This window comes from Aegilops tauschii, chromosome 3 (assembly GCF_002575655.3).
Source record: "Aegilops tauschii subsp. strangulata cultivar AL8/78 chromosome 3, Aet v6.0, whole genome shotgun sequence".
NCBI lineage: Eukaryota > Viridiplantae > Streptophyta > Magnoliopsida > Poales > Poaceae > Aegilops > Aegilops tauschii.
In genome coordinates, this window is record NC_053037.3 from 189753478 (window position 1) to 189778476 (window position 24999).

The window sequence follows — 24999 nt, forward strand, 5'->3', positions numbered from 1 at the left end:
TGCATCAGCCATTTGAGTCGGTCATGGGAAAATCTAGAGTAAAAACAAGGTCTTCTGAGCAGTCAGTGCTACCTGTCGATGCAGATTTCTTGCTGGTTACAGATAGCTCCTCAGAGGAGGATTCGGAGACATATGACCAGTCGTATTCCCCACCGAGGTGCATGCTCTAACTTGGCAGGGTTATATTGCTCATATCATGCATATGGTGTCTTGCATTGCCATGCCATCTGCTTAGATTAGACATGCTTTGTGTGAATGCATCTTGTTTGCTTTCTATATCAGATATGTTAATTATGCAATGCCATGTTTTCAGCCAGTTATCATATATGTGAATTATGCACCGCCATGTAGCCAGGCATCATATATGTGAATTATCTCATGCCATCTTTTTTTAGTACGTATTCCAATTGTCGACAATCTGTGTATATTGAACTACTCTTCATGTGTATCAGCTGTTTGAGCCGGTTATGAAAAAATCAGGAGTGAAAACAAGGTCTTCAGAGCAGGCAATGGTACCTGTTGAAGCATATATCTCGATGGTTACAGGTAGCTCCTCAGAGAAGGATTCAGAGACAGATGACCAGTCCTATATCCCACCTGAGGTGTATGCTCTAAGTTGCAATGTTTATATTTCTCATATCATGCATATGGTGTCTTGCATTGCTTAGTTTAGACATCATATGCACAATATTGAATTCCATCTGCTTAGTTTAGAGATCATACATGCGAGTGCCAGCTGCTTAGTATATGAATCAATTATGTCAATTATATCATGACATCCTGTATACTTAGACAGCATGTATGTGAATTATTTCATCCCAACCTATTTTAGAAAGACATCATATAGTTTTCTCATGTCATCCTGTTTAGATACTCATCATACGTTGAATTATGCCATTATATCCTGTTAAGTTATCCATCATATATCTGAAACTGTGTCATGCTATCCTGTTTAGTTAGCCATCAAATATGTGAAATTGTATCATGTTGTCCTGTTTGGTTAGACAACATATATGTGAATTACCACATCTGTCTATCATACAATGTATGTACGTTCAATTTCTTTTCTTGTTTATCAGCCATTTGAATTGGAGGGGGTGATGGCAGTATTTAAGGGAGCAAAAACCCATTCTTCACAAAAGACGGTGCTACCCGTCGATGCAGATAGAACCATGGTTGTACTGGCCCACGAACTAGCCCCACCACACATAATCGAGACTCTTCCAGATTGCACACTTACATTGTTGGATAGAGAACCAGCTACAACCCATCTAACCCCAACCCCAACAGATAGTAACCCACTTCTAGTTGACACAACACCATGTCCACCACAAAGTACCCCCACACGAGCAGTTTGTAAAGCAACTGTAGTGCCCAAAGCACGAAGACCACCACGGTGAACCCAAACTCCATGTTTAAAGTAGAAGAGCAACTGTTCTCAGGTCAGATTCCGTAGTTATGGTCCATACTCCTTTGCTGTTGCATCACTGTATTTACTCATATCAACTACTTTTGAATTTGAATCCAATTGAAACTCTAATGGCGCAACAAGTATGTTTTAAACCTATTTCTTTAACTGGATTGTTGTTCTAACTTCTTGCTCTATGTTGATTTCAGTTTCAGTTGTATAAACAGTTATGTTCTCATGTGATGCACATTACAAGTGTTGCCAATGTTGTGTAGTTTCTCAAACTTATATTCTGTCTATGCTGATGTGTTTTAAAAATATATGATTTGAACTATGTCTCTATCTTGATTTGGCAACATAAACTAGAATGATATGGACAATACAGTGACCATAGTACATAGATATATGTTTGTTTCATGTTGTTATCCTGTCCATCTAACTACTGAACTGGTTTACCAAAATGAGTTTCATATACAACATGCTAAACCTGTGATGTGTTTGCTTGTTTCTCTTGTAGAATGCGAACAAAATATTGGAGAAGAGCACCCCACTATGCAATGGTAGAGAAAGTAATGTAGATAAGGTTCAAGATAGTGAGACAACGTTGTTGGTCTCCAAGAAAGGTAATAAAAACAATCTTGTAGACAGTGAGACAACCCCACAGTCCTGCGTTGATGTAGTGTTCGACTTATTGGCCAGTACCGCTAGCACAAGCTCTTCGAACTCGCTGCCTGGATCACTTCGGCTTCCTCAGTCTCAGCTACAAGCCGAAAGGCATCAGTCAGTTGTGCTGCGGCAAGAAGCCGAAGGACTGAGGAAGTCCCTGCAGAATTCAAATGCATACTTTCTGGTGCAACAACAAGCGCTGGAGGATTTAAGCGCCAACCAAGAGAAAGTTAATAAGCTTGCTAAGCATCTTGCCAGCATTATGGGTACCCAGGATATTGTTTCTTGAGCTCTTTTGAAGTGATTTCAGTTCTGGACTTGTTTTGCTGCGGCGTTTATTTGCACTGGTCGCCAACTTTGACAACTAGTGTATGTGATATGCTGCTTTGTTCCCTATATTTGCACTGGTGGCGAACTTTGATGCCTAGTGGATGTAATATGTGTAATAGTCGTGATAGCCTAGTGTAAGTTGCTTGCTTATTTATTTCCTTGTTGTCTTCTTCATTTCTTTGCTTGTAGTCAGTGCAGTTCTTTTTTCGCAGTTTGCTAGTGGCCGCAATAACCTATTTTCTAAAACTAGGCCACAATAACCATGGGCTACATATTTACTGTAGTGACCCTGGGCCTCCTACGGGCCGTAGAAACAATGGACCTTCTACAGGCCGTAGAAACAATGGGCCTTCTACGGGGTGTAGCATCAATGGGCCTTCTACGGGCCGTATGATCGATTGGCCAAACATGGGCCAATAACGGACCACATTATGGGCCGTAAACGGGCTAGAGTTGGAATCGTCCGTTCATGGGCCGACCATAATGGGCCGTCATTAACCGACCGTATTTGATGACGCTATGAAACCGGCCTAATGGATTAACGGACCACAAACAGGCCGACTGTAACAACGTGCTGAATTTGGCCCACAAGCAAAAAAGGCCAGTAACAGACCGTAAGTAACCGAATGCTGGAAATGAGCCAAAGAATAAATGGGCCCTGAGAAGGCCGAAAGATAACATGGGCTGGAAACGGACCAATGGAATAATGGACCGTTAATGGGTATAAAGCGATTACGGGCCAGTTTCACCACGGGTCATTAATGGGCCAAGAGTTACAAAGGGCCTCATATGGGCCGAAAGACGTCATGGGCCGTACATGGGTCGGAAGTTACAACGGGCTGGAATCATATTGGACGGCCCAGATGACGCTACTGGGCCTAATTCAGATAGGCCGTAATGGGCCCTGGGTTAGCGGGTTGTAAATGGGCTATATGCGAACAGATCTTTAACAGGCTTTCCGTGGGCCGGCCCACTACCTTTGACCAAGTCAAATGGGCCGGCCTTTTCACATGAATGGGCCTCTGTTGGGCCGTGCCACATGTCGACGTATCATAGGCGCCTTCGGTCCAATGAGTGGATGACATCCGTCCCAACGGTGAGTCGACACGTGTTTCCTCCAGGCAATGGTGATTTTACATGTGGAAAATCCCCATTGGTCTGGGCTATTAACGGGTTATCAGATCCAAACCGGAACCCGATAGCTTAACGGCGACCCGTTGTGGTGGATGCCACATGACGGTTACCCTTGACGAAAGCACTTTCATGACGCGTCATTTATCGTCATGGAAGTGGACACTTCCGTGATGATAATTTTGATATTGTCATGGAACACTTCTACGACAGCACACGTATGACTATCTTGATTCTGTCATAAAATCGTCATGGATGTACATGCATGACAAAAAATGTGACCTACTCTGACAAACACGTATCATCACGGAAGTGTATTTTTTTGTAGTGCTTCTCCACAAGGGACGTGATGCCCGCGACCTGCTGCTGAAGTGAGGACAAGTCGGCTTGGGCGGAGTCCCGAGCCTCCTTGGCGGCCATCTTGCGCTGCTCTGCTGCGGCCAGCTTCACCCCGAGGGTGTCGGTCCTGCCCTGCAGCTGGACCTGCTGTTGTTGGAAGTGGGTCTCCTGGAACCTCAACTTCCGGTGGTATTCGTCAACAAGAGCCCTACGAATCTCCACCACCTTTTGGTCAATCTCTTGTTGGACCTTAGCCTCCTGAGCGGCATGGGCGTCCTCAGCCATGGCTACTTGGCGCTCCCTCACCTCCAGCCGCTTGAGCTCCAGGCTGAGCTCCAAGACCTCAAGCGCCAGCGCGTCCTCACGCGCCTGGACCCCCTTCTCATCTGAGGGGGCCTCGCGCGACGGTGCTGCTAGGGCGGCCCTGCGCGCCTGGACCTGCCGCTCAAGGACGGCGTTCGAAGCTTGAAGCTCCTTTTCCCGCTCCTCGGCCGCCTCACGATGGCAGTCAGTGGCCCTGGCCTCCTCCAGAGCGAGGGCGCAGGCCTCACGAGAAGCTGTGAGGGACACCGTGGCATCCGTAAGGGCGCTCATGCTGCACATGCCCGAGGTTGATGGCGACCTTCAGCTGATGCCACTCGCGCGCCAGGTGGAGGCCCTCTGCCTCGAGGCATGCGTCGACATCGACAAGTTCTCCCCCAAGCCGACCCAACGCGCTCATTGCTTCCTGGAAAAGGTCTGGCGAATGGCGCTGCGCCCGCGTGCGAGCTCCAGCGCACGGCCGGGCCCTTCCTCCGCGCCAGGTGCCGCCGGAGGCGCGATTTTGTTTGTTTTCTACTATGTTACCCAACAGGAAGGCCTCCACCACAACCTCCAATGAGATCTTGGCAGCCTCTTTCCTCACAGAAGGGCAAGCCAGCGGTGGACCTCCTTCTCCCGAGATCCTCCAACGAAACCGAAGAAGGATCGACTGGCCCCGGTAGCTGCACATCAACTCCTCACGGGCCTGCTAAGGGAGCATGCGGCGCTCCACCCAGGTCCACATGATATGAATCCCCTTCAAGCTTCTCTCCTTCAGCTGGACGGCGACGGCCACCAGCAGCTCGGCGTCGCTAGAGAGATCATCCGGGGACTCCCGGCAGTTCATATACATCAGGGAGCCCCCGCAGAAGGCCGACAGGTTGTCTTCGAGTCCGGACATGTAGAACCAATTCTTGTTTCAGGACCCCATCAATTTGGGGAGTTCATGGGGAAGAACTGGCTAGAGGGCCGCAACTGGATGCTTACCCCTCCAAGGTCACGGACGCTGCTGCCACTCATCTGCGTCCTAATGCAGAAAAAGTGGCGGAACAAGTCTAGATGGGGCAGTCCCCATATAGCATTCACAGAATGTGATGAACTTGGCGATACGAAGAATGCCCGTGGGGCTGAGGTGGTGGAGCTGGCATCCAAAGAAGAAAAGAAGACCCCACACGAAAGGGTGTAGGGAAAAGCCAAGCCCGCAGCTGAAGAAATCAAAGTGGAGTACACGCTCGGCGGAGAGCGGCGCTAGAGGACTCTCCCTGGACAGGGGGGGTCTGATAACCCTGGTTGGAGGAAATCACCCCTCGGCCTTCAGCTTTTGGACCTTCCCGTCCGAAGCTATGGAAGGCGACCACCTGCTCACGGCCTCGCCAGCCGCTTGCTGCGATTCGCCGACCGTGTCGAACTCTCTCTTCCTCTTCCTCTCAGCGTCCTTGGTTGCTTGGGCACCCCTGCCATGGCCCTAGGATAAGAATCTCATACTCGCCATTGTCTGTCGCTCGGGGGAGGAATCTAAAGGACCAAAGACCATGAACATCGCAATGGCAAAATCGAGGAGGCGTGCGGCTTGGCTAGAGTGCAGGTAAGAAAGCGGAGGCAGGGTGAAAACCTCTCGCTCTCTTCGCCTCTCTTATGGCCAACCACAACACGCGCCGGGAATCGAGGCATCATGATGCGCCACATCTCCCACCTTCCGCTGTAGTTACCACACCTCTAATCGTGGGCGCGGAAATCTAGGCTAGTTTTCCATCATGAAGAAAAGACTTGACGAACCCCCGTCTGACACATATGGGACGACTAACAGGCACAACCCTTCGAAGACGCGGATGAGGCTGGGGCCTCTGAGCTCCAAAAGCACGTTCTACATGAAGGAATGCGATAAAGGCTCGCGAAGACCTACCGCGCCATTCCTGAGGAGACCTCCTGGATGTGGTTAGAAATCAAAGCGTCACATGGGTGTTGTGCCTCGAGGGGTTGGGTGAAAGGATTACTTGAAGATCCCAGCCAGGCTCCAAGAATAAGGTGGCTTCAATAAAGGTCAAGAGTCTGCATTAGCTCTCGAAGACCTCTCCTGCGACCTCCGACGCGCTCGAGGGCTACTGAGGGTGTCATACACCTGGGGTGGCTCATCCATAGGTGCCCGACCTCTCGACCAACCAAGGGCCCACCAGGCCCAGGGCTAAAGGGAAACCCTAGGAGGGCGTCGAAGACCTTCTTGCCCTCCAAGACAAGGGCGATAGCAGAGGAGATCGCATCTACACCCCTGTAAACCCTAGGCCTCCATCATCTATATAAGGGAGGCCAGGGAACCTTCACAACCATCTAATCTCAGTTAGAAACTCTCGATAACAACATCAAACACCATTGTAACCCCTCACACGAGGTATCTCTCCACCATGGATAATCAAAGCAGGCAGGTTGTAGGGTATTACTCTACGGAGGCCTGAACCTAGGTAAAACTCTTGTGTGATCTCTGATCTCACACTTCTAGCCGCGCTTGGACCCATACCGAGTGATCTGACGATATTTTGCACCATCATGAGCAGTTCAAGTAAGATCTGATTAAGCATCTTTGAGTAGTTAAATGGGACAATTAGAACATACATGCGAGTTAAATTCAAGTTTGAATTATTTTATTTCAAAACTTACTTGGATTCTAATATTTATATGAGAATTATTATCATATTTAAATATTTTCACCCATCAAATATTTGGTTTGCTATTATTTTGATCTCACCACGAATAAAAAAACCATGGATGAACATTTAGGGAACAAGATTAGATGGCCGACTTAGAGCATCTACAACCGGACTTGGCAAATCCTGCCCTCTACATGTCCACGGACGCGCCCAGGCACGCCCGCGGATGCAGCTGGACCACCCCTCATATGCCCTGCCCGACAAATCACATACCTCAAATCCAGACTCTCAAATACATGCAAATCCATGCACGCCCATCATACATGTCAATATCACACGTAAATAACAAATGCTGGTAGCAAAATTACATAATTCTTACATAAAAAATTAATTTAAGTGCACAACTCAAACATTAGCTCTTTGGTTTCCATTGTGGGTCGACATATGCTCCACAAAATTACTTAGTAGTTGCTTGTGCACCTGATGATCGTGAAGAATCTGATGCATCTGCAGAAAGTTCATAAGCTGATTTGCATCTTGAACTTTCGGGATTTGAACTTGTTCTCCAGGCGCTTCAAAATCATTGGTTTGGGCTACACTATCACCCTCGTCCTCAACAATCATATTGTGCAAAATGACGCAACATGTCATCAGCTGCCACAATGTTTTCTGATGCCCACATCATTGCAGCTCCACTAAAAATTCCCCAACGAGCTTGAAGCACTCCGAATGCCCTCTACACCCTTCCTAGCTGCTTCCTGCATTATTGTAAAGTGGCTTTGTTTATTGCCTTGTGGTTTGGATATGGTCTTCACAAACGCCGCCCATTGAGGTTAGATGCCATCGGCAAGATAGTATTCCATGTTGTAGTCACGGCAGTTGACAGTGTAGTTGCACGGCGTCGGTTCCCTATTACAAAGCCCGCTGAACACGGGAGATCGTTGAAGCACGTTCATGTCATTGTGAGAACCTGACATTCCAAAAAAAGCATGCCAAGTCCATAAATCATGTGATCCCACTGCTTCTAGTATGATGGTGGCCTCTTTGGCGTGACCTTGATACATTTCCCGCAAACCTTTGGGATAGTTATTCCATTTGCCAATGCATGCAATCAATTGACCCGAGCATTTCCGGAAACCCTCTGGCCTCTCCAATAGGCAACAACTTTTCTGTGTCCTACACATTTGGTTCTCTCATATATTCTGCTCCAAACACCTGCAGCATGACTCGGGCAAACCTGACAGTAGTCTTTAGGCATGTGCTCTCCCCATCCGGACCATCTCACCAATGGCATTGACAACAGTACCAAGTGCAAGCGTCCTCAGAGCAGCCATGCATTTTTGCTTAGCAGAGAAAGAAAGTTCTCGCCCGTGCTTTTATCCGAGGCGCTGCCTGTGACTCTACATGGGAGAAGAAGGTTGAACTGCAAACTTTCGTGTTCAGAGCACTGCATTGTCTAAGGGAGTAGGGTGAGTCCGCAACAATCCCTTGTGACTTGAAGTAGTGATCATGTGCCTCCACTCCTCGACAACGTGCAAAAACAATGGTTTGCGCATACAAAAACGATGACGAAACCATGGATCATCCGAAAAAGTTGGATCCGGAACAAAGTAGTTCTTGTGCAGTAGTCGTGCTCCGGAGACCCTATCCTGATTGATCACTCTTCTCCCTTTGATCGAGCCCTTGAAATTGAGAATCTGCTCCACCCGCCGGTCCATTTCCTCGTGCATGCTCATGTCCACTTCTTCGTTCGAATCTGACGAATCGAAAAACTCATCTTCAATCATTTTATCAAGCTTCGTCTGTTCATACTCCAAGTCTGACAAAGCATCGGAATCCATCGTTTTCCTTATGAATAAATCACAAAAACTGGGTCGGACAATGTGTTGAACACATAGAGCACAAGGGGCAGCCCTGATAGTTGCCGGACGTACTGCGGTGGCATTGGGGCCGGCGACGATGTCCGCGGCGGCGAGCACGGTAGAGAGGATTGTTGCGCCGGTGCTGGCGGCGTTGAGGCTCGGAACGGCTGCGGAGCGAGGGTGACGGTGGAGCTACAAGACGTCTGGCACGAAGGATGAAGAAGAGAGGAGAGAGCAAATGAATTTGGTAGGTCAAACTGGTGGATTTTATGCAATTTATGGTCGGGTTGGCTTGTCGAATCCAATCAAATACAACCGTTTTGAGACCCGTTTGGTTACGAGTCATTGAAGGAGGTGGTTTGGGGGAGAGACGCAAGTTGCCGTGAGATCTTGTCTGCGCCCCCGCCCTCAGTTTCGGCTCTCGTCCCCTCCCACTCCGGTCCCGTCCTCATCGCTGTTCGTCAAGGTAACACTCTTCTTCCTCTGTCCCAGATTCGTTTGATCCCCATCCCCCCGCAAGATCTATCCGTTGCCTCTTCTTTTCATCCCATTCGCGCGATTTTGATTGGATTTCTCAGGCGGGGATCCAATTTAGGCGAAAATGTCGTTGCTATTTTCTCTCCAATGCTTGTTCAAGAGATTTTTTCCAGACTCGTGCCGCCGCTACCGATTTTCCTCTCAACCGCCACACGCCTAGTTGCCGGAGCCCCGATCCTCCACCGCAACTGCTCCGCCCTGCCGTTGAGCAGCAGAACCGGTGACTCTGCTGCCTTCCGTTTTTGTCTTCGGCCTCTTCCTTAACTTCTTCACTTCCCTAACTACAGCCGTCCGTGAGCACCTCCACATCGAACATCTCAGCCGGCTCCTACCTTGCTCCCTCTGCTTCAACTACCTTTCTCTCCTTCCTCGCCAACAAGACAAGATAAATTCCTTTTATGATGCCCAGTTGTTTGCTTAATTACTCTACTGCTTTGGATGGTCGCCCATTTTCTCTGCTTGATGTTCATCTGGTATTTGTGCATTGTATTAATGGCCAGATATTGTATGTAGTTCATGCTTTTGGTAACCTTTCTTTTTTTTGAATGAAAGGGGTTTCTCCCCCTGCCCCAACTTTTATTAAAAAGCAAAGGCAAGATCACCACAAATCAGGACATTGTACAGCGCTCGGCAGCAACCAAAGTAGCTGTTACAGATAAAAGGGTCCAAACCTATCCCTATTACACAGTAGTTGAAGGGACAAACTACCAACGCGATACATATATCTAGAGGACAGAGGCTGAAGAGCAGTAAAAGATAACATCCAACAAGCTCCAAAATCTGCAAACTTCAGTCTTCTGTTTTAGTTCCCACGCCAGGCTATTCTAAGCAATTCCCCTCTTCGTCGATCCAAGAGCCTTAAACACTGGAGAAGTAGCGCACCCTGGGCGGTGAACACAGTATCTTCCACTGCCTTATTAGTCCTCCCACCAGGCCCATGATGCAGTGAATACTTCGCCATCTTCGCCCCTGAAAGACAAATTCATTGTACAGAAGCCATAAGCCCCACAAGGTAGCAGAAGTAACAAGGTTGACAGCTTCATATTTTTTCTTTTGTTTCCATAAAGGAATCAAGGACAGGAATGAATCAGGTATAGGAATAGAAATCCCTTCAGCAATCACAGACCATATCTGTACAGCCACTACACAATCAAAAAAGAGATGTTTGATAGATTCGTTTTCCCCACAAAACACACATGTAGAGTCTTCTACATGCCTTCTTTTGGCTAGGTTATCCCTAGTGAGGCATTTGTTGTAATAAGCTAGCCAGAGAAACACATGGATATTGGGTGGGACTTTAATCTTCCAAATAGCATCCTGAATATCAGAAGATACCCCCCCAAAGTTAATCATTTTGTAAAAGGATTTAACAGTATATATCCCAATTTTCTCTCTCGAGAAAACACAAAAAGCTTTGAGTTATGTACAATCTCGAGACCAGCCAACACCCTAATTTACAACGTGACACGCCTAAGATCTACACAACACTCCGCGCCTGCCTTTACCCATGACTAAGCCTTGGCCATGATCATGTCGAGCAAACTGGGATGTTGGGCTGGGCTTTGTCGATGATGGCGCCATTGCGGTGCTTCCAGATCCACTTGCGCAACACAGGCGGGGTGGCTTCAACGGCCTACTGTCACCAGCTGACGAAGTTTTCTGCGACAACAACCAGCCTGGCTGTAGATTGGATCCACGGAAGATGCTCTGGTAACCATATAAGCTGCACTGTTCGATCATGTAGTCACTGTCTTCAATTACTCAAACAATCTAACAGGCAATATTGACTTTTGCAGAGTAAATTGCATAAAACCACCACTTTGAGGGTTAGGTTTGCGAAAAACACTAGGATACATTTTCTCTGCAGAAGACACCATACCTTGCGTAATAGTTTTGCAAAAACCACTGATCGGCGGATCTGGCCTTGTTAAGTGAGATTATGACAGGTGGGGCCCATTTTTGCATACGTGGCGAAACGGCTCTAGCCAAACGACGTTAGGCAGGACACAGGGCCCACCTGTCAGTTAGTTCTTCTCCTCCAATTCTTCTTTCTTCCTCCTCTTACTGAAATGTCTTTTGTGTCAAAAACGACCTCCACTTTCTCCGCCGCCGGTCAGATCCATCGCGAGCTCTTCCCTGAGGTGAGGTGCGGCAGCCACAGCTCCTCCTCCAGCCGAGCCGCCTCCACCCTGGCCGAGCCCCCTCCTCCTCTGGCTGCCGGAGCGTCGCCTCGGCCCTCCCGCGCTCTTCTTTCCTGGCTCCGGCCACGAACTCCCTCCTCGGAGCCGAGCTCGCCCGCCACGGTGCGCCAATGAGCAGAGGGATTTCGGCGACGCGAGGGGAGCCCCTGCACGTGTACGTCGTGCAGCTGCATCATGGGATTTCAGCAACGCCATGGGCTCCGTGACGCTTCCCCGCTAGCTCCTTGAGCAGAGGGCGCTTCACCGCGGGCTCGGGCCACGCCGCCCACCAGCGTCACCGGCGCCCGGCGGCCCCTGCGGCTCCTCTCCCCTCCCTCTACTCCTCCTAGTCGTCCAGATCACGGCCCCGAGTCGTAGCCGCTGAACCACAACGCCATGGGCGAGCGCCATGGACGCCGCCGCCTTGCCCGCGCAGCCACGCCGCCCGCCGACGACCATCTCCCTGGCCACTACCCCAAGCATACATGGCTTGCTGCGACGCAGCCACTCCTCCTAGATCCCGACAGCGTGCCCCCTCGCCGGCGACGAGACACGACGTCGTACTGCTTCTCTGCTCGCGTGCTTGGGCCGGCCAGATCCATGGAGTTGATTGCTTTTCTGAAGTTGATTGAAGGGTGTCCCTATAAAATTACAGGGATTGGTTTGCAAATCTGGACAAATTCATGGTCAAACGCCGTTTGGCTGGAGCCGTTACGCCACGTATGCAAAAACGGGACCCACCTGTCATAATCTCGCTTTACAGGGCCAGATACGCCGATCAGTGGTCTTTGCAAAACCATTACACAAGATGTGGTGTCTTTTGCAGAGAAACTGTATCCTAGTGTTTTTCGCAAACCTAACCCTCAAAGTGGTGGTTTTATGCAATTTACTCGACTTTTGCATGTCGGAAAAAGAGCTGATTTATATGAAACAATTAAACTATGAATAATTAAAGTGGCAAATAATCAAGGATAACATATACTTTAGAGGTTAGCAATGGTTGTATCTAACATGGCAATGGGCGGAGTGGCAGATACTTAAATACCCCTTAATGGAAAATGTCAGAAGATTACAAGGTGGGTTGATTCAGATTTTGATCCACAACTGCCCTAGTTTCATGCCAATCAAGCTGAAGCTGCTAGTATCATTGTCAACTTAGAACACACACCTGCTAAACCAAAGAGTTGATACCATGTTCCATTTTTTTTCTATCAAAATTTCTAATGATTTTGTTAATAATCGACCTTTTTCATCTGAACCTTTTATTTTATTTGGTTGCATGAGTCTCTCTGAGAATGACATTGTTGTGTGCTGTTACATCTATCTGATGACCGCCCTTGAACCTTCTATAAAAACCTTATTTGTTCCCAACTTCCTCTCCTTTGATACCTTTTCTTGCCTGATTGGCCCTGAAAGGCTGAAATGCTCAACCGCTAGTTACCTTCTGTCACAGCTGTCAGTTGCTATCCATAGTTGGAACAAACACTGATGTTCGTGCATTTAACCTTTCTGCTGGACTGAGCCAGAAGTTTTAGACTTCGTACACTAAGGACTAGAGTTGCCCCTTTCTTTAGTATTTGATTGCAACGCCCCCCTGATGTTGCATTTGTATATGTTTTGCTTGAAGAGTTCAACAATTTAAAGATTTGTACTTTTATGTGCTGACCTTTTCTACTTATTTCAGTGCTATGTTTTTCTTCACTACCAAAGCCAATCAACTGAAGAGCAGCTTTGTATAGCCTGATGGCTGTGGAGAGAGACATCTTTGGTATCTCAGGGCCGACATATCTTAATCCTGTTAGTTGGTATGTTACATAACATTTCCTATAATGTTTTGCAAGTGTTTGATAGATAGCACTTGCATAGAGCTTACATTTGAATCCAATATGTTTGCTATGTTAAATACCGATACAATTCCAGGTGCAAAAACCTGTGTACTTTTATGAGGTTCTATCGCTATGTGTTGCTTAATTTAATCCCAATAGCTGTATATCTCATGTTGTTTTTCCTGATTACATAAATTTAGCATTTGCTCGGGTAAACAATCCCACCAAACCAGTGATGTTTACGGAACTTATCATAGTCATCAGTCATAATTGGTAGATAACACAACGTGATACATTCAAGTTTATGGTGTTTATTTTTTTGCCAACGATTCCTCTAGAAACATAGAAAGGAGTGCAAGTTAGTAAACTTTGAGCATATGATAGAAAACGGAATGTGTGATGTAAACTCCTCTCTCCTTCTCATGTATATTTTCACCTTAGATCTCTATGTAATTATGTTCTTCATTCTATTCCAGCTAATCCTAGATTTGACTATGCAAAAGATTTTGAAGAATTTTGCAAGACCTATATTCATCTCTTATATTTCAGTGAAGACCATAGGATTTTAAGTAATTAATTTTATGGTACGAGGCACTAATGAACCCCAAGTCACCAGCTGGTTCTTAACATGGCATCCACACCTGGACATAGCTATGGCTGTAATGGGCCAGGCATTAGTTGCTTAATTTTTGCTATCCTACGCAATCAATCTCCAGCCAACTCCACACTGGTTATGGCCTAACCCGAAGTGGCCTGAAGCTTCATCAGTATGGGCTTTGGATTATTCATCTTTTATGTAGGCTATTTTTCTCTAATGAAATAATTCTCATTTTTATTGAAAAGTATTTGACATGGTCAGCATACTTATAACCTTGAGATTGCTCCTTTTCAATCAAAATCAGTTGCAATCCTCATTATCATTTCTTATGTTACTATATGCAGTTGTGCATTGACGTTTACCGGTAAAAACAAATACGACTCTACACGTTCATCACAGCGCATGCTTCAGGAATAAGCAATTTTTGTTTGTCAGGGCAGCAGTTGTTGAATTAGGTTCCACTAAAACATTCCACATCTGGATGTGTGCTAACATGTGAATTTGCTGAATACAAGGAAGTGTTATTGTTTAATTCAATAATGTTGCCTCCTTGGAGGAGAGAGGAAAAGATTGCCAAAAGCACTGTGAAAATTAAGTTTAGCTTAGCTTCAAAAAGTATGTTAAGTTTAGCTTAATGTAGAGTGCTAGAACAGACTAGTTATGTTTTGTTACTTCAGTTGCATTGCATCTCTATGGGTAAATGGGTGTGTATGGGTTAACTGGGTGTGCTACATGAGAACATGATTTGCAACAACTAACCACTGCACCAACACACACCTCATTCCTAATTGACGCAATTTTGTTGTCCCATTGTTTTCTTCTGCGTTCGCATCTGCCTACCTTCTCCACCTCCGCCCAGCAAATCGCCACCATGTAATCTCTGGGTGCCTCAGTGCCTCTACCATCTTCCCAGCCTAACTCGATGCCACTAACTGTCAAGTAGGGGGCCATAGATATTATTACGCTGCTGGGGCTTGGTGAGCCCCAAAAAATAGTACCAAACTGTTGGCCTCCATTGGCAGCTTAGCAAATCTCCTAGCCGTACATCTAGCGATGGATGGGTCATCTACCAATAACATCATGTACCTCGACCCAAAAAAGGATTACAAGATGGGGAAAACTACTGTAACCAAATAGAAGTAGAATTGAGCAATACGAATGGTACTGGAAAAGTGAGAAAGGATTTTCAAACTTATTTAGTTATTTTATTGTTGGGTTATAAAAAAATTCAAAAGCATTGTTCGTTTGGATGGCATAAAGTAAGTTACCCTTTCAGGAAAGATGTTGCTGATTACTGATTTAGTACAATTTGTCGCTGATTTAGTACAACAACTTGGTACTAAATCAGCGACAACTAATATGGAATGGAGGGGGTACATGACTATGGGGCAGTTCTTTTGGGGCTTATGGCTGGCTGTGGAAATAAGCTGCCCTCTCCCCTGGCAGCTTATTTCCACAGTCAGCCATAAGCCCCAAAAGAACTGGCCCTATGTTGTCCTGTTCTCAGCTTGCCTTTATGTCCTGTTCTCATAAGGTAGTAACTTTCTCTCTTTTCTTTGGACCCACAAAAGGAACTGCGAGAATAATAGGAGATCTGTGGCTGCATGTTTAGTTCAGGCTGTGTATGTTTTGGAGAGAGACCGGCAACTAAACCGTCAATCTGTTGACGCCGCAGCACCTCCTTGGTGGGAGTTCTTCCATTTTGAGATGATCCGGAAGCTTGTCGATGATGTTGACTTGTCTATATTCGGTGCAATATTTGAATTCAACCCTCCTTCAAGTAAAGAAGCTTCTGCCCAGGATGCCCCTAGATTTGTCATTGCCTTCAGAGGCACCATAACTGAGAAGGAAACTATTTCTAGAGATCTTTCCCTTGACCTCCACCTTGTTCAAAATGGTCTCCATAAGACCTCAAGATTTGCAATCGCGATGCAAGCTGTTCAAAATGTAGCCTCAGCTTTCCCTGGATCCCTGATTTGGCTAGCTGGTCATTCACTGGGTGCAGGTACGGCCATCCTTACTGGAAGAAACATGGTTAAGAAGGGCGCTTTTTTGGATAGTTTTCTCTTCAATCCACCGTTTGTCGCTGCTCCGATAGAGGGAATCAGGGATGAGAGGGTAAAGCATGGTTTCCGCATTGCAAGAAGTGTTATTACCGCGGGACTAGCTATTGCAATGAAAGCAAAAACCGAGGGGAACAATCAGAGGTCTGTTGCGGAAGAATCATTCAACATTTTGTCATCATGGACGCCATATCTGTTTGTTAATCCAGGAGACCATGTATGTTCAGAGTACATTGGGTACTTCCAGCATCGTAGGAACATGGAGGATCTCGGTGCTGGATTTATTGAGAAGCTTGCGACCCAAAACTCAATCGGAGACCTGTTTTACAAGGCATTAGGATGGGAATCAGAACCGCTGCACCTTCTTCCATCTGCAGACTTGATTGTAAACGTGAGCCCTTCACCGGACTTCAAATATGCCCATGGCATTAGCCAATGGTGGCAACCGGATCTGAACTTGCAATGCAATAAATATCGGTACTCTTAGGTACGCGATGGTAAAATGAAGATGAAGATATCTTCGCAGTATCATATACTCCAGCTGTCCGTTTGATCTCTCCATTTGTTCATATGATTCATTCAGTTTACATTTATCAGTTAGTATACTGTGACATACTATCACTTAACACCTATGTTTATGACTGCACTGTCGGCCTGCACAAAATCTGTTGATTTCCTGAAGAGATGTTCAGAATCATGCATCTGTAACCCTGTACTGTACGTTATGATTATCTTTTGTGATATTGAACAAATAATCTGTCTACATGCCTGTACTTGGATATACCCCCTCTTTTTTTTTCTGACACAAAATGCAGGACGAAAGTACCTGTATTTGAGCTCTGATTTTATTTCTATTCAAGGGATATGAGGAACCAATAATCTTCATATCCTAGGACAGCGTCTTGCTGCATTCATTGATAGAAGCCTGTCCGTATCCTTCACATCGGGTGCTCGTAGATATTGCTCTCCGTAAACCTTCATGATTGTTTCAGCGAACATTTTTGTGCACTTTATGATTTTATCTTCAGCCATTTGAAGATAATCATCCAATGGAGCTGCAGGCATGACATATGCACTTTCCATGCCGTCGATCCGTCGCGCATGAGCTTCTCATGGCCTTTTGTTCTGTTTTGGTGAAATGTCGCACGACCAACCTGTGATCTTGCACGCTCCCTCTTTGTGCCAGTTGCCGCTATCCAGTCAGCAACCATAAGAGAACATATCATCTTCGGCGTCCATGATCTTACTCTTGGACTCGAAGCTCGAATCCAATGATGAATTGTCCAAAAATGGCTCTACTAGTGGATCTATCTACACAGAATGTAATCCTATGCCATCTACATGAGCTATGAGCCGCTAAACTAAATTTACAAGAAAAGTTGGCAAAATCCACCTCGGGGTAAGTCGTCGAACACCTTGAGATCGAGCGGTGGAAGGAGTGGCACGACCAGATGGCGAGAGATAGTTGTGGGGCTGCAGCGAAGTATGGGAAGTCCACGAACGGCTCATAGCGGTACGGGCAGCGGGGGTAACAGCAAATGGCGGCGGCTAAAGAAAGTGTATCTCCTGAAATGTGAAATGTCTGTGGTACCAATACTTGGATGGATGGAGGGCTCGTTATATCGCCTCGTCCAGCCGCCAAATATGAAGGCTAGCTGGCTGATATGGGTCTATGTTAGAGTTGCTCTTAGCGGTTAGAAACGTTTTGGTATGCTCTTATACACTATCTAAAATGCATATCAAGCGGGCACCTTTGGTGATATTTGTGCAACCGAGAAACCCTAAAACAATAGCCAAGCAACATGTTACAACATGTGCGCTTGCATAGAATTGTTGAAAAATAATACGTCCACTGTAAAATGAAATCAAATGCTGTGATATTAAGCTAAAAATATATATGAAATGATGTGATTTTTTGTTTTCTTACGTGAGGAGCATCTCAGGCCTTTTCAAGCGCGACTAACTCTGTCCGTTGATTTCTGATCAGACCGCAGCGCACTCTCCCTGTACAGGCTTATCCCTCCAGCAGAGGTGGCCTTCCTCCGCATAGGATAGGCCAGAACCCAAATCCACAGCCATGGCGCTCCTCCTGTCCCCCACCGTCTCCTTCATCGCCCCCTCCCCCTCTTCCGCTCCTCGTGCCCGAGCTCTCTCCAGCTCCACCGCCACCGCCGCCAGCAATAATGCCTTCCCTTACCTCGGTAAGCTGCCGTTATGCCTCATCCCGCCATTGTCCCGTACGTTCGTTGATGTTCCATGGCTAAGTGCTTACTGGGTGATCCCTTGTTGCGAAGTCCGATGACGAAATCGGTGGAGGAATTAGTTCGGGCGTGCGTAATTTTAGTCGCGGCGTCTCTGCTTGTCCTCGATGGGAATGGCTCGTCCGGGAATTTATTCAAACAATCTGTCTGCACCAGTTTCTTGGAAGAATGTTCATTTTTCTCTGCTAGACTACATTTACTACCTCAGAAGGTTGCTCCTTTCAAACTTAGTGCTACTATAAATTGTCTTATGAGCATAGGCCACCGTTACGGACACTTGATGAAATCCGTAAGCACACCGTGGCAGCTCGCAGTTTGCAGGTTGCTACAGACGAGTAATTGAGTTTAGATGCCATATGTTTTCTCTAGCAGCTCCATCTAATGATAGTAGCGAGCACACTAAAATTAGCTACTGCGCATTACATGTGCTATGAGCAATGTGACATACATGAGCTCAGCATGTCAATGTGTACATCACTGTAAGCATAGACAGGCCATATCTTTTCTGTAGCAATTCCATCTGATGATAGTAGAGAGCACAATAAATTTAGCTACTGCACGTTACATATGCTACGAATCATGTGACATACATGAGCTCAGAATTTAAATGTTTACGTCAGTGTAAGCATAGATCCTACTAAGTGTTGTTTGTCATTGCTCTTCTTGTAGCCTCGAGACTTCAGTGCAAGACCGGCGCCTCAGTCAGCCATGTTTCTCTTGCCAAGAAAATGCCCGTAGTTGTCCACGCCTCTGCAGAGGCTGGTGCAACTGATACCGCGGAGCAACCAGAGAAGCCAAAACCAGCGGCTTCGATCGAGGACATGCCGCTCGAGTCCAAGCAGCAGATGATCCTGGAGCAGAGGGCACGGATGAAGGTGGCCAAGAAGTTGAGGCAGCGGCGCAAGCGGCTCGTCCAAAAGAGGCGGCTGAGGAAGAAGGGCAGGTGGCCACCGTCCAAGATGAAGAAGCTCAAGAATGTCTGACCGGCACATGATGTCGGACAGCTGGTCCGTACCATTCCTTTGTAAACCTACGTGTTGCGTTCCTCTAATGCATTGGTGTTTGTTTGGTTTGTACAATTTTTCTGTTCTGAAACACATAATCGGTTATAATGCAATTAAATTTTTACCATAATGAAACCTTTTTGCGTGTCCATAGCAGCAGATTGATGTGCTGTTATCTGTGGTTAGTCTATGTTGTACAACTGTCTGTCTGAAGCAAGTTTTGGGATGTTTTATTTCTTTTGCCGTTTGTTATTCTGTAAATTTTTAATTTATTTCAAATATGCTATTGGAATGCCGACTAGTCCTTGGACACCATCTTCCCTCAAATATGCAGTGGCTTAAAACTTGAAAGGAACATCGGTCCTTTGTCGATAACAAAAATATCAGTTTTCAGACAAGTCTCGTGCTTGCTGAAAGTCTGCTCTTTCAGACGAGTTTCCACTGGCTTTGATAGCTCAAAGGAATCTCCGTTTGCTTGCTCACTTGGTTACGCTGCCCAGTATGTGAATACTGCACCCAGCCCTCTCCTTTGTGGCCCTTGATGCTCAAGGAAGGAACAACAGGAACAACAACAACAACAACAACAATGTACGCCCCCTCAAACTCTTTACAGTCATCTACTACTTCTAAGTTCAATTTTAACTGAAATATTTTTTTTATCTGTCTATTTATAACATTCATCGTCTGGATCTTCGGATGCATCAAGTTCCCACTGAAATAATAACTGAAGAACAGGAACACCATGACTTAAGTTGATTCTGGGTCTGCTTGGTCAGTCAGTACTCAGTAGGCAGGCCTGAAACATAATGGCAGGCAGGCGGAATAGGGAGAACTGGATGCGGCATTGTTATGGAGCAAAAAAGCTTTTGCTCATGTGCTGGCACTTGACACTCTTAAACCTCACATCCCTCCCTTGTACTTTCTCCCTTTGCTCCCCACCATCCAGTGGCAATGAATTTCTGATTGCGATCCCGTCTCGGATCTCCACCCCAATATAAAATTAAACAGTCATCATCAGATCATCATGATATTGCCATACCAAAGTAAGAAGGAAAAATAGGCAGTGCTCTGAAAATAATACTAGTATGAAACAAATCCTTAATAAGAGAGAGAAAAAGAGAAGCAGTGCTAAGAAAAGAAGAAACACAATGTTATTAAGAAAACAGTTTTGCTAAATCTCAGTCGACTGAGACTTCGTTATGTCTCAGTCGATGCTATATTCCTTTGATTTTGCATGAAGATTCGTAAAAAAAATTCTTTTCAGTTTCTTTTTTACTTCTTATATACTCCCTCTGTAAATTAATATAAGAGCATTTAGATCACTAAAGTAGTAGTGATCTAAACGCTTTTATATTAGTTTACGGAGGGAGTACTATATTACTTGACTGAGACCATAGACACACCCTTAAGAAAATGCGTCTTCGTATTGCCTGAGGTGAGAGCTCAACTACCAGAAAACGAGTGTCACCTTGCCAAAGGCAATTCGATAAGGTGCCTGAAAATGACCTGCCCCAGCGTTGTTCAACACTAGGCAGCACCGACATGGTTAGCACTGCCGCGCAGCTTTAACGACATGTGCGGTTAAATACCACGACGGCACGGCAAAAGATTCTTGGCCGACATTACGATCCATCACTTTCCTTGTGATATAGTAGTAGTTATCTTCCTGATCAGCAACCACTGGTGAAGCAGCAGTAGAGTCCAAATGCTCACTTGTCAGCTCTAATCATGGGCAGAAGCACTAAGTAAAGCTTGAGATATAAGCATCGAAACCTTCTTTTACATCCGAGAGAATCGCTGCAACAGTATGGCTGGCTGAGTGTCATAGCGCATATATTCCATCCCTCAGTGTCAAGCAAGCTCTTCAGAAGAAGAAAAGGAACGACAATCTGTGCAGCATTTGGATATCAATATCATCTCAGACGGGCATGTGGCCGACGAGGCGACGACGACGACTAGAAAGCAGTTTCCATGAGAAGCTTCTATATGTACTAGACCCAACAAGAAAAGAAAAGCGAGGTAAAGCAGCAGCACCAGGGAAAAAGAAGATAAAGAAAGAGCAGTCAGAGTTTAGATGAATCGGATTCCGATAAACAAACCAAAAGGAAGGAGGCCCGAGCCCCAGCTACAAATTGGGCCCGTGCATGCTGCAGGTATCATATCGGTCACTCCATTTCTAGCAGGAAACTAGGAGTGAGGGATCAATGGTGAAACGCGCGCACTTCGGCATCCTCGTCCTCGCCTACCGTCTCCTGGTACCCCTCTCAGCTGAAGCACAGCACACTAAAGAGGTAGCTCTAGTAGTAGAATTATTCCTGTTATACTAGATCGCACCCGGCCATGCATGCATGCATGTGTCTCAACCCTGAAATGTGATAACTCAAGTGCTAGGAGTTGATCGATTGTTGCCTTGCCATGGTTTGTTTGACGGGCATCATCGTTTCAGTCGTATGTCGTCTACATGGGGAGTCCTTCCGCTTCCTCGGGAGCCGGCGACGTGGAGGCGGCGCGCGCCGCCCACCTTGAGATGCTGTCGTCCGTCGTCGTGGCGAGCGGCGAACTGGAGCCACGGCTGTCCACGCCGTCGCTGACGCATAGCTACCACCACGCGTTCGAGGGCTTCGTCGCCGAGCTCACCGAGGAGGAGGCCGCCGCGCTGTCCGGTTCGTTCGGCCTGGCCTCCCGTCCATTCGTCGCGGTTTTGTTTGTTGTGATGATGATCGTGCGCCAGTGAGTTGATGGTGATTTTGTTTTGTTTGGTTGTTGCACCACCAGACCACGAGAGGGTGGTGTCCGTGTTCCGGGACCGCGCTCTGCAGCTGCACACCACGCGCTCGTGGGACTTCCTCGACACGCAGTCCGGCCTCCGCACCGACCGCCTCGGCCGCCGGGCCTCCGGCGATGTCATCATCGGCGTCATCGACACCGGTACGTGCGCGACTTTTGACATCGGCATTGCCTGCAAGGCTGCAACCCTTCTGATCCGCGCGCTCAAACCTTTTTGATTTGGTGTCGTACGTCGTTAGGTGTCTGGCCGGAGTCGCAGAGCTTCAACGACGCCGGGATGGGGGACGTGCCGGCGAGGTGGCGAGGCCTGTGCATGGAAGGCCCGGACTTCAAGAAGAGCAAGTGCAACAAGTATGTACTGGCAAAACAACACTTGCCATGTTGTGCACAACGGCTTAAATTCTGCGACCGTGCATTGTGTGCCGCAGGAAGCTCATCGGGGCGCGGTACTACGGCATCCAGGCCGGCTCGGCGGCGCCCACGTCGTCTAACGCCTCCCTTGGCGCGGTAACGGCCGCGATGACCGGCTCGCCGCGAGACACCGTCGGTCACGGCACGCACTGCGCGTCGACGGCCGCGGGCGCGGTCGTGGCGGACGCGGAGTACTACGGCCTGGCCCGGGGCGCGGCCAAGGGCGGCGCGCCCGCGAGCCGCGTGGCCACGTACAAGGTGTGCAGCATGGGCGGGTGCTCCAGCTCGGCATTGCTCAAGGCCATCGACGACGCGGTGAGCGACGGCGTGGACGTGATCTCCATCTCCATCGGCATGAGCTCCGCCTTCGCGTCCGACTTCCTCAGCGACCCCATCGCGCTGGGCGCGTTCCACGCGCACCAGAGGGGCGTCCTGGTGGTCTGCTCCGGCGGCAACGACGGTCCCAATCCCTACACGGTCGTCAACTCAGCTCCATGGATCCTCACCGTCGCCGCTTCCAGCATCGACCGCACCTTCCAGTCCAGCATCGTCCTCGGCAACGGGAACGTCGTCAAGGTACGCGTTGCCATTGCCATGCTTCTTGTTCTTGCAAGCTGAACGGGAACGTCCTTGTCCTGAACGTGAGGCGGCATGTCAGGGAGTCGCCATCAACTTCTCCAACCAAAGCCTCAGCGGAGACCGGTTCCCTCTGGTGTTCGGAGCACAAGCGGCAGGCCGGTACACGCCGGCGTCCGAGGCAAGGTACAGCAAGACCATTTTGAAGCGTCCGTCTCTCAGCGTCACGGGTGCAGATCGAGTGCAGACGGATGAATTTTGAGCGTGTCGGTCACGAACTGTATTGCATATTTGCATTGCAGCAACTGCTATCCGGGATCGTTGGACGTGCAGAAGGTAGCCGGGAAGATGGTAGTGTGCGTGGGCACGAACTCGATGGTGTCGCGGCGGGTGAAGAAGCTGGTGGCGGAAGGGTCCGGGGCGAGTGGGCTGGTGTTGATCGACGACACGGAGAAGGACGTGCCGTTGGACGCCGGCAGCTTCGCCTTCTCCCAGGTGGGCGCCGACTTGGGCGCGCAGATCCTCGACTACATCAACTCCACCAAGTGAGTCACCCAACCCAACCCAACCCAACGGGAGTTTTTGCTTCCGTGTTACGTAGTGACCACTGACCAGAAAGGAAGTAAAGTAGATGAACGATGATGGGTGTTTCCCTGGTTCAGGAATCCGACGGCCGTGATCCTCCCGACCGAGGACGTCAAGCTGTTCAAGCCCGCGCCCATGGTGGCGTCCTTCTCAGCGCGCGGCCCTGGTGGTCTCACGGAATCCATCCTCAAGGTCAGTAACAGTATTAATTCACATGATTAATCAGCATGGGTCAGAAGAGAAAGATCCAATCTGGCATTTGTAGCTTGCATTCTGACAGGATGTTTCTTTTTCTTGGTGACAGCCTGATCTAATGGCGCCCGGGGTCAGCATCCTCGCCGCCGCGATGCCGTCCACAGACAAGGCGGACGTCCCCGACGGCAAGAAGCCCTCGGCATTCGCCATCAAGTCCGGCACTTCCATGGCCTGCCCGCACGTCGCAGGCGCCGCCGCCTTCGTCAAGTCCGCCCACCCGGGCTGGTCCCCGTCCATGATCAGATCAGCTCTCATGACCACAGGTATATACACATAGTCTCGACAAATTTAAGCAAAGCAGATGGGCATTTCTAACCAAAGCGAGCGATCGTGGCTGCAGCGACGACGAGAAACAACCTCGGGCAGCCGGTCGCGAGCAACACCGGCGCGGTGGCGACCGGACACGACATGGGCGCCGGCGAGATCAGCCCGCTGCGGGCGCTCAGCCCGGGCCTGGTGTTCGACACCACCGCAAAGGACTACCTCAACTTCCTCTGCTACTACGGCTACAAGGCCAAGCTCGTTCGCATGGTCTCCGGCGACGCCGGCTTCGCCTGCCCGCGTGGCGCGCCCTCGCCGGATCTCATCGCCACGGGCATCAACTACCCGTCCATCTCCGTGCCGAGGCTCGCGGCCGGGAAGGCGGTCACCGTGTCGCGCACCGCCATGAACGTGGGGCCCTCCAACGCCACGTACACGGCGACCGTCGAGGCTCCGGCGGGCCTGTCTTTGAAGGTGTTGCCCGAGCGGTTGGTGTTCTCGAGGCGGTGGACGACGGCGGCGTACGAGGTGAGTTTTGGGAGCGCTGGGGCCAGCAAGGGGTACGCTTACGGCGCCGTCACCTGGTCAGATGGCGCGCACTCGGTCCGGACGCCTTTCGCGGTTAATGTCGTGTGATTGTTTTTTTTTTTTTGTTTTTTTTTTGCGGGGATACTGTGTTTGCCTCTTCCTTTTCTTTTCTACTGGAACTTTTTCAGGGTACTGAATTTCTTTGCGTGTGATCGACGTAAATTTGTCTATTTTGTAACTAGGCTTGACATAAAGTGTACCTGGAGATGGAGCCAGCAATTCACTTTTACTCCCTCCGTCCCGGATCTTCAATTGATAAATAAAATGTAAATTATATAATATTTAGATTCACCTGAACGCTCGGTCCTGCAACTGCACGATTCTGTCGTCGCGAGCGCACGATCGTCGATTGATCCCGCCTGGAGCTCCATGTGCAACCTGGTCAGGGC

The 24999-nt window shown here is 48.2% G+C and overlaps 3 protein-coding genes across 5 annotated transcripts; all 3 read left to right on the forward strand.

Moving 5' to 3' along the window:
- Window positions 1-8887: 8887 nt before the first annotated feature.
- On the forward strand, window positions 8888-16645 carry LOC109771153 (GDSL esterase/lipase At4g10955). Of its 2 annotated transcripts, XM_020329858.4 has the most exons (3): window positions 8888-9144; window positions 13080-13200; window positions 15391-16645. In XM_020329858.4, exons 2-3 carry the CDS (start codon window positions 13139-13141, stop codon window positions 16367-16369), a joined length of 1041 nt encoding a protein of 346 aa, XP_020185447.1. In that variant the 5' UTR covers window positions 8888-9144; window positions 13080-13138; the 3' UTR covers window positions 16370-16645. The 2 variants fall into 2 exon arrangements, with proteins under 2 accessions (XP_020185447.1, XP_040259711.1); XM_040403777.2 differs by lacking the exon at window positions 8888-9144 and having other exon boundaries at window positions 15495-16645.
- Window positions 16646-17847: 1202 nt separating this feature from the next.
- On the forward strand, window positions 17848-19282 carry LOC109771175 (large ribosomal subunit protein cL37 alpha). The gene is made up of 2 exons (XM_020329881.3): window positions 17848-18083; window positions 18813-19282. Exons 1-2 carry the CDS (start codon window positions 17960-17962, stop codon window positions 19124-19126), a joined length of 438 nt encoding a protein of 145 aa, XP_020185470.1. The 5' UTR covers window positions 17848-17959; the 3' UTR covers window positions 19127-19282.
- Window positions 19283-21150: 1868 nt separating this feature from the next.
- LOC109771162 (CO(2)-response secreted protease) lies at window positions 21151-24889 on the forward strand. 2 transcript variants are annotated; one of them, XM_020329866.4, is made up of 10 exons: window positions 21151-21438; window positions 21594-21810; window positions 21923-22075; window positions 22174-22285; window positions 22363-22921; window positions 23004-23107; window positions 23224-23466; window positions 23584-23698; window positions 23811-24024; window positions 24102-24889. In XM_020329866.4, the coding sequence occupies exons 1-10, from the start codon at window positions 21352-21354 to the stop codon at window positions 24656-24658; spliced, it is 2361 nt and encodes a 786-aa protein (XP_020185455.1). In that variant the 5' UTR covers window positions 21151-21351; the 3' UTR covers window positions 24659-24889. The 2 variants fall into 2 exon arrangements, with proteins under 2 accessions (XP_020185455.1, XP_020185462.1); XM_020329873.4 differs by having other exon boundaries at window positions 21299-21402.
- The last annotated feature ends 110 nt before the right edge of the window (window positions 24890-24999 follow it).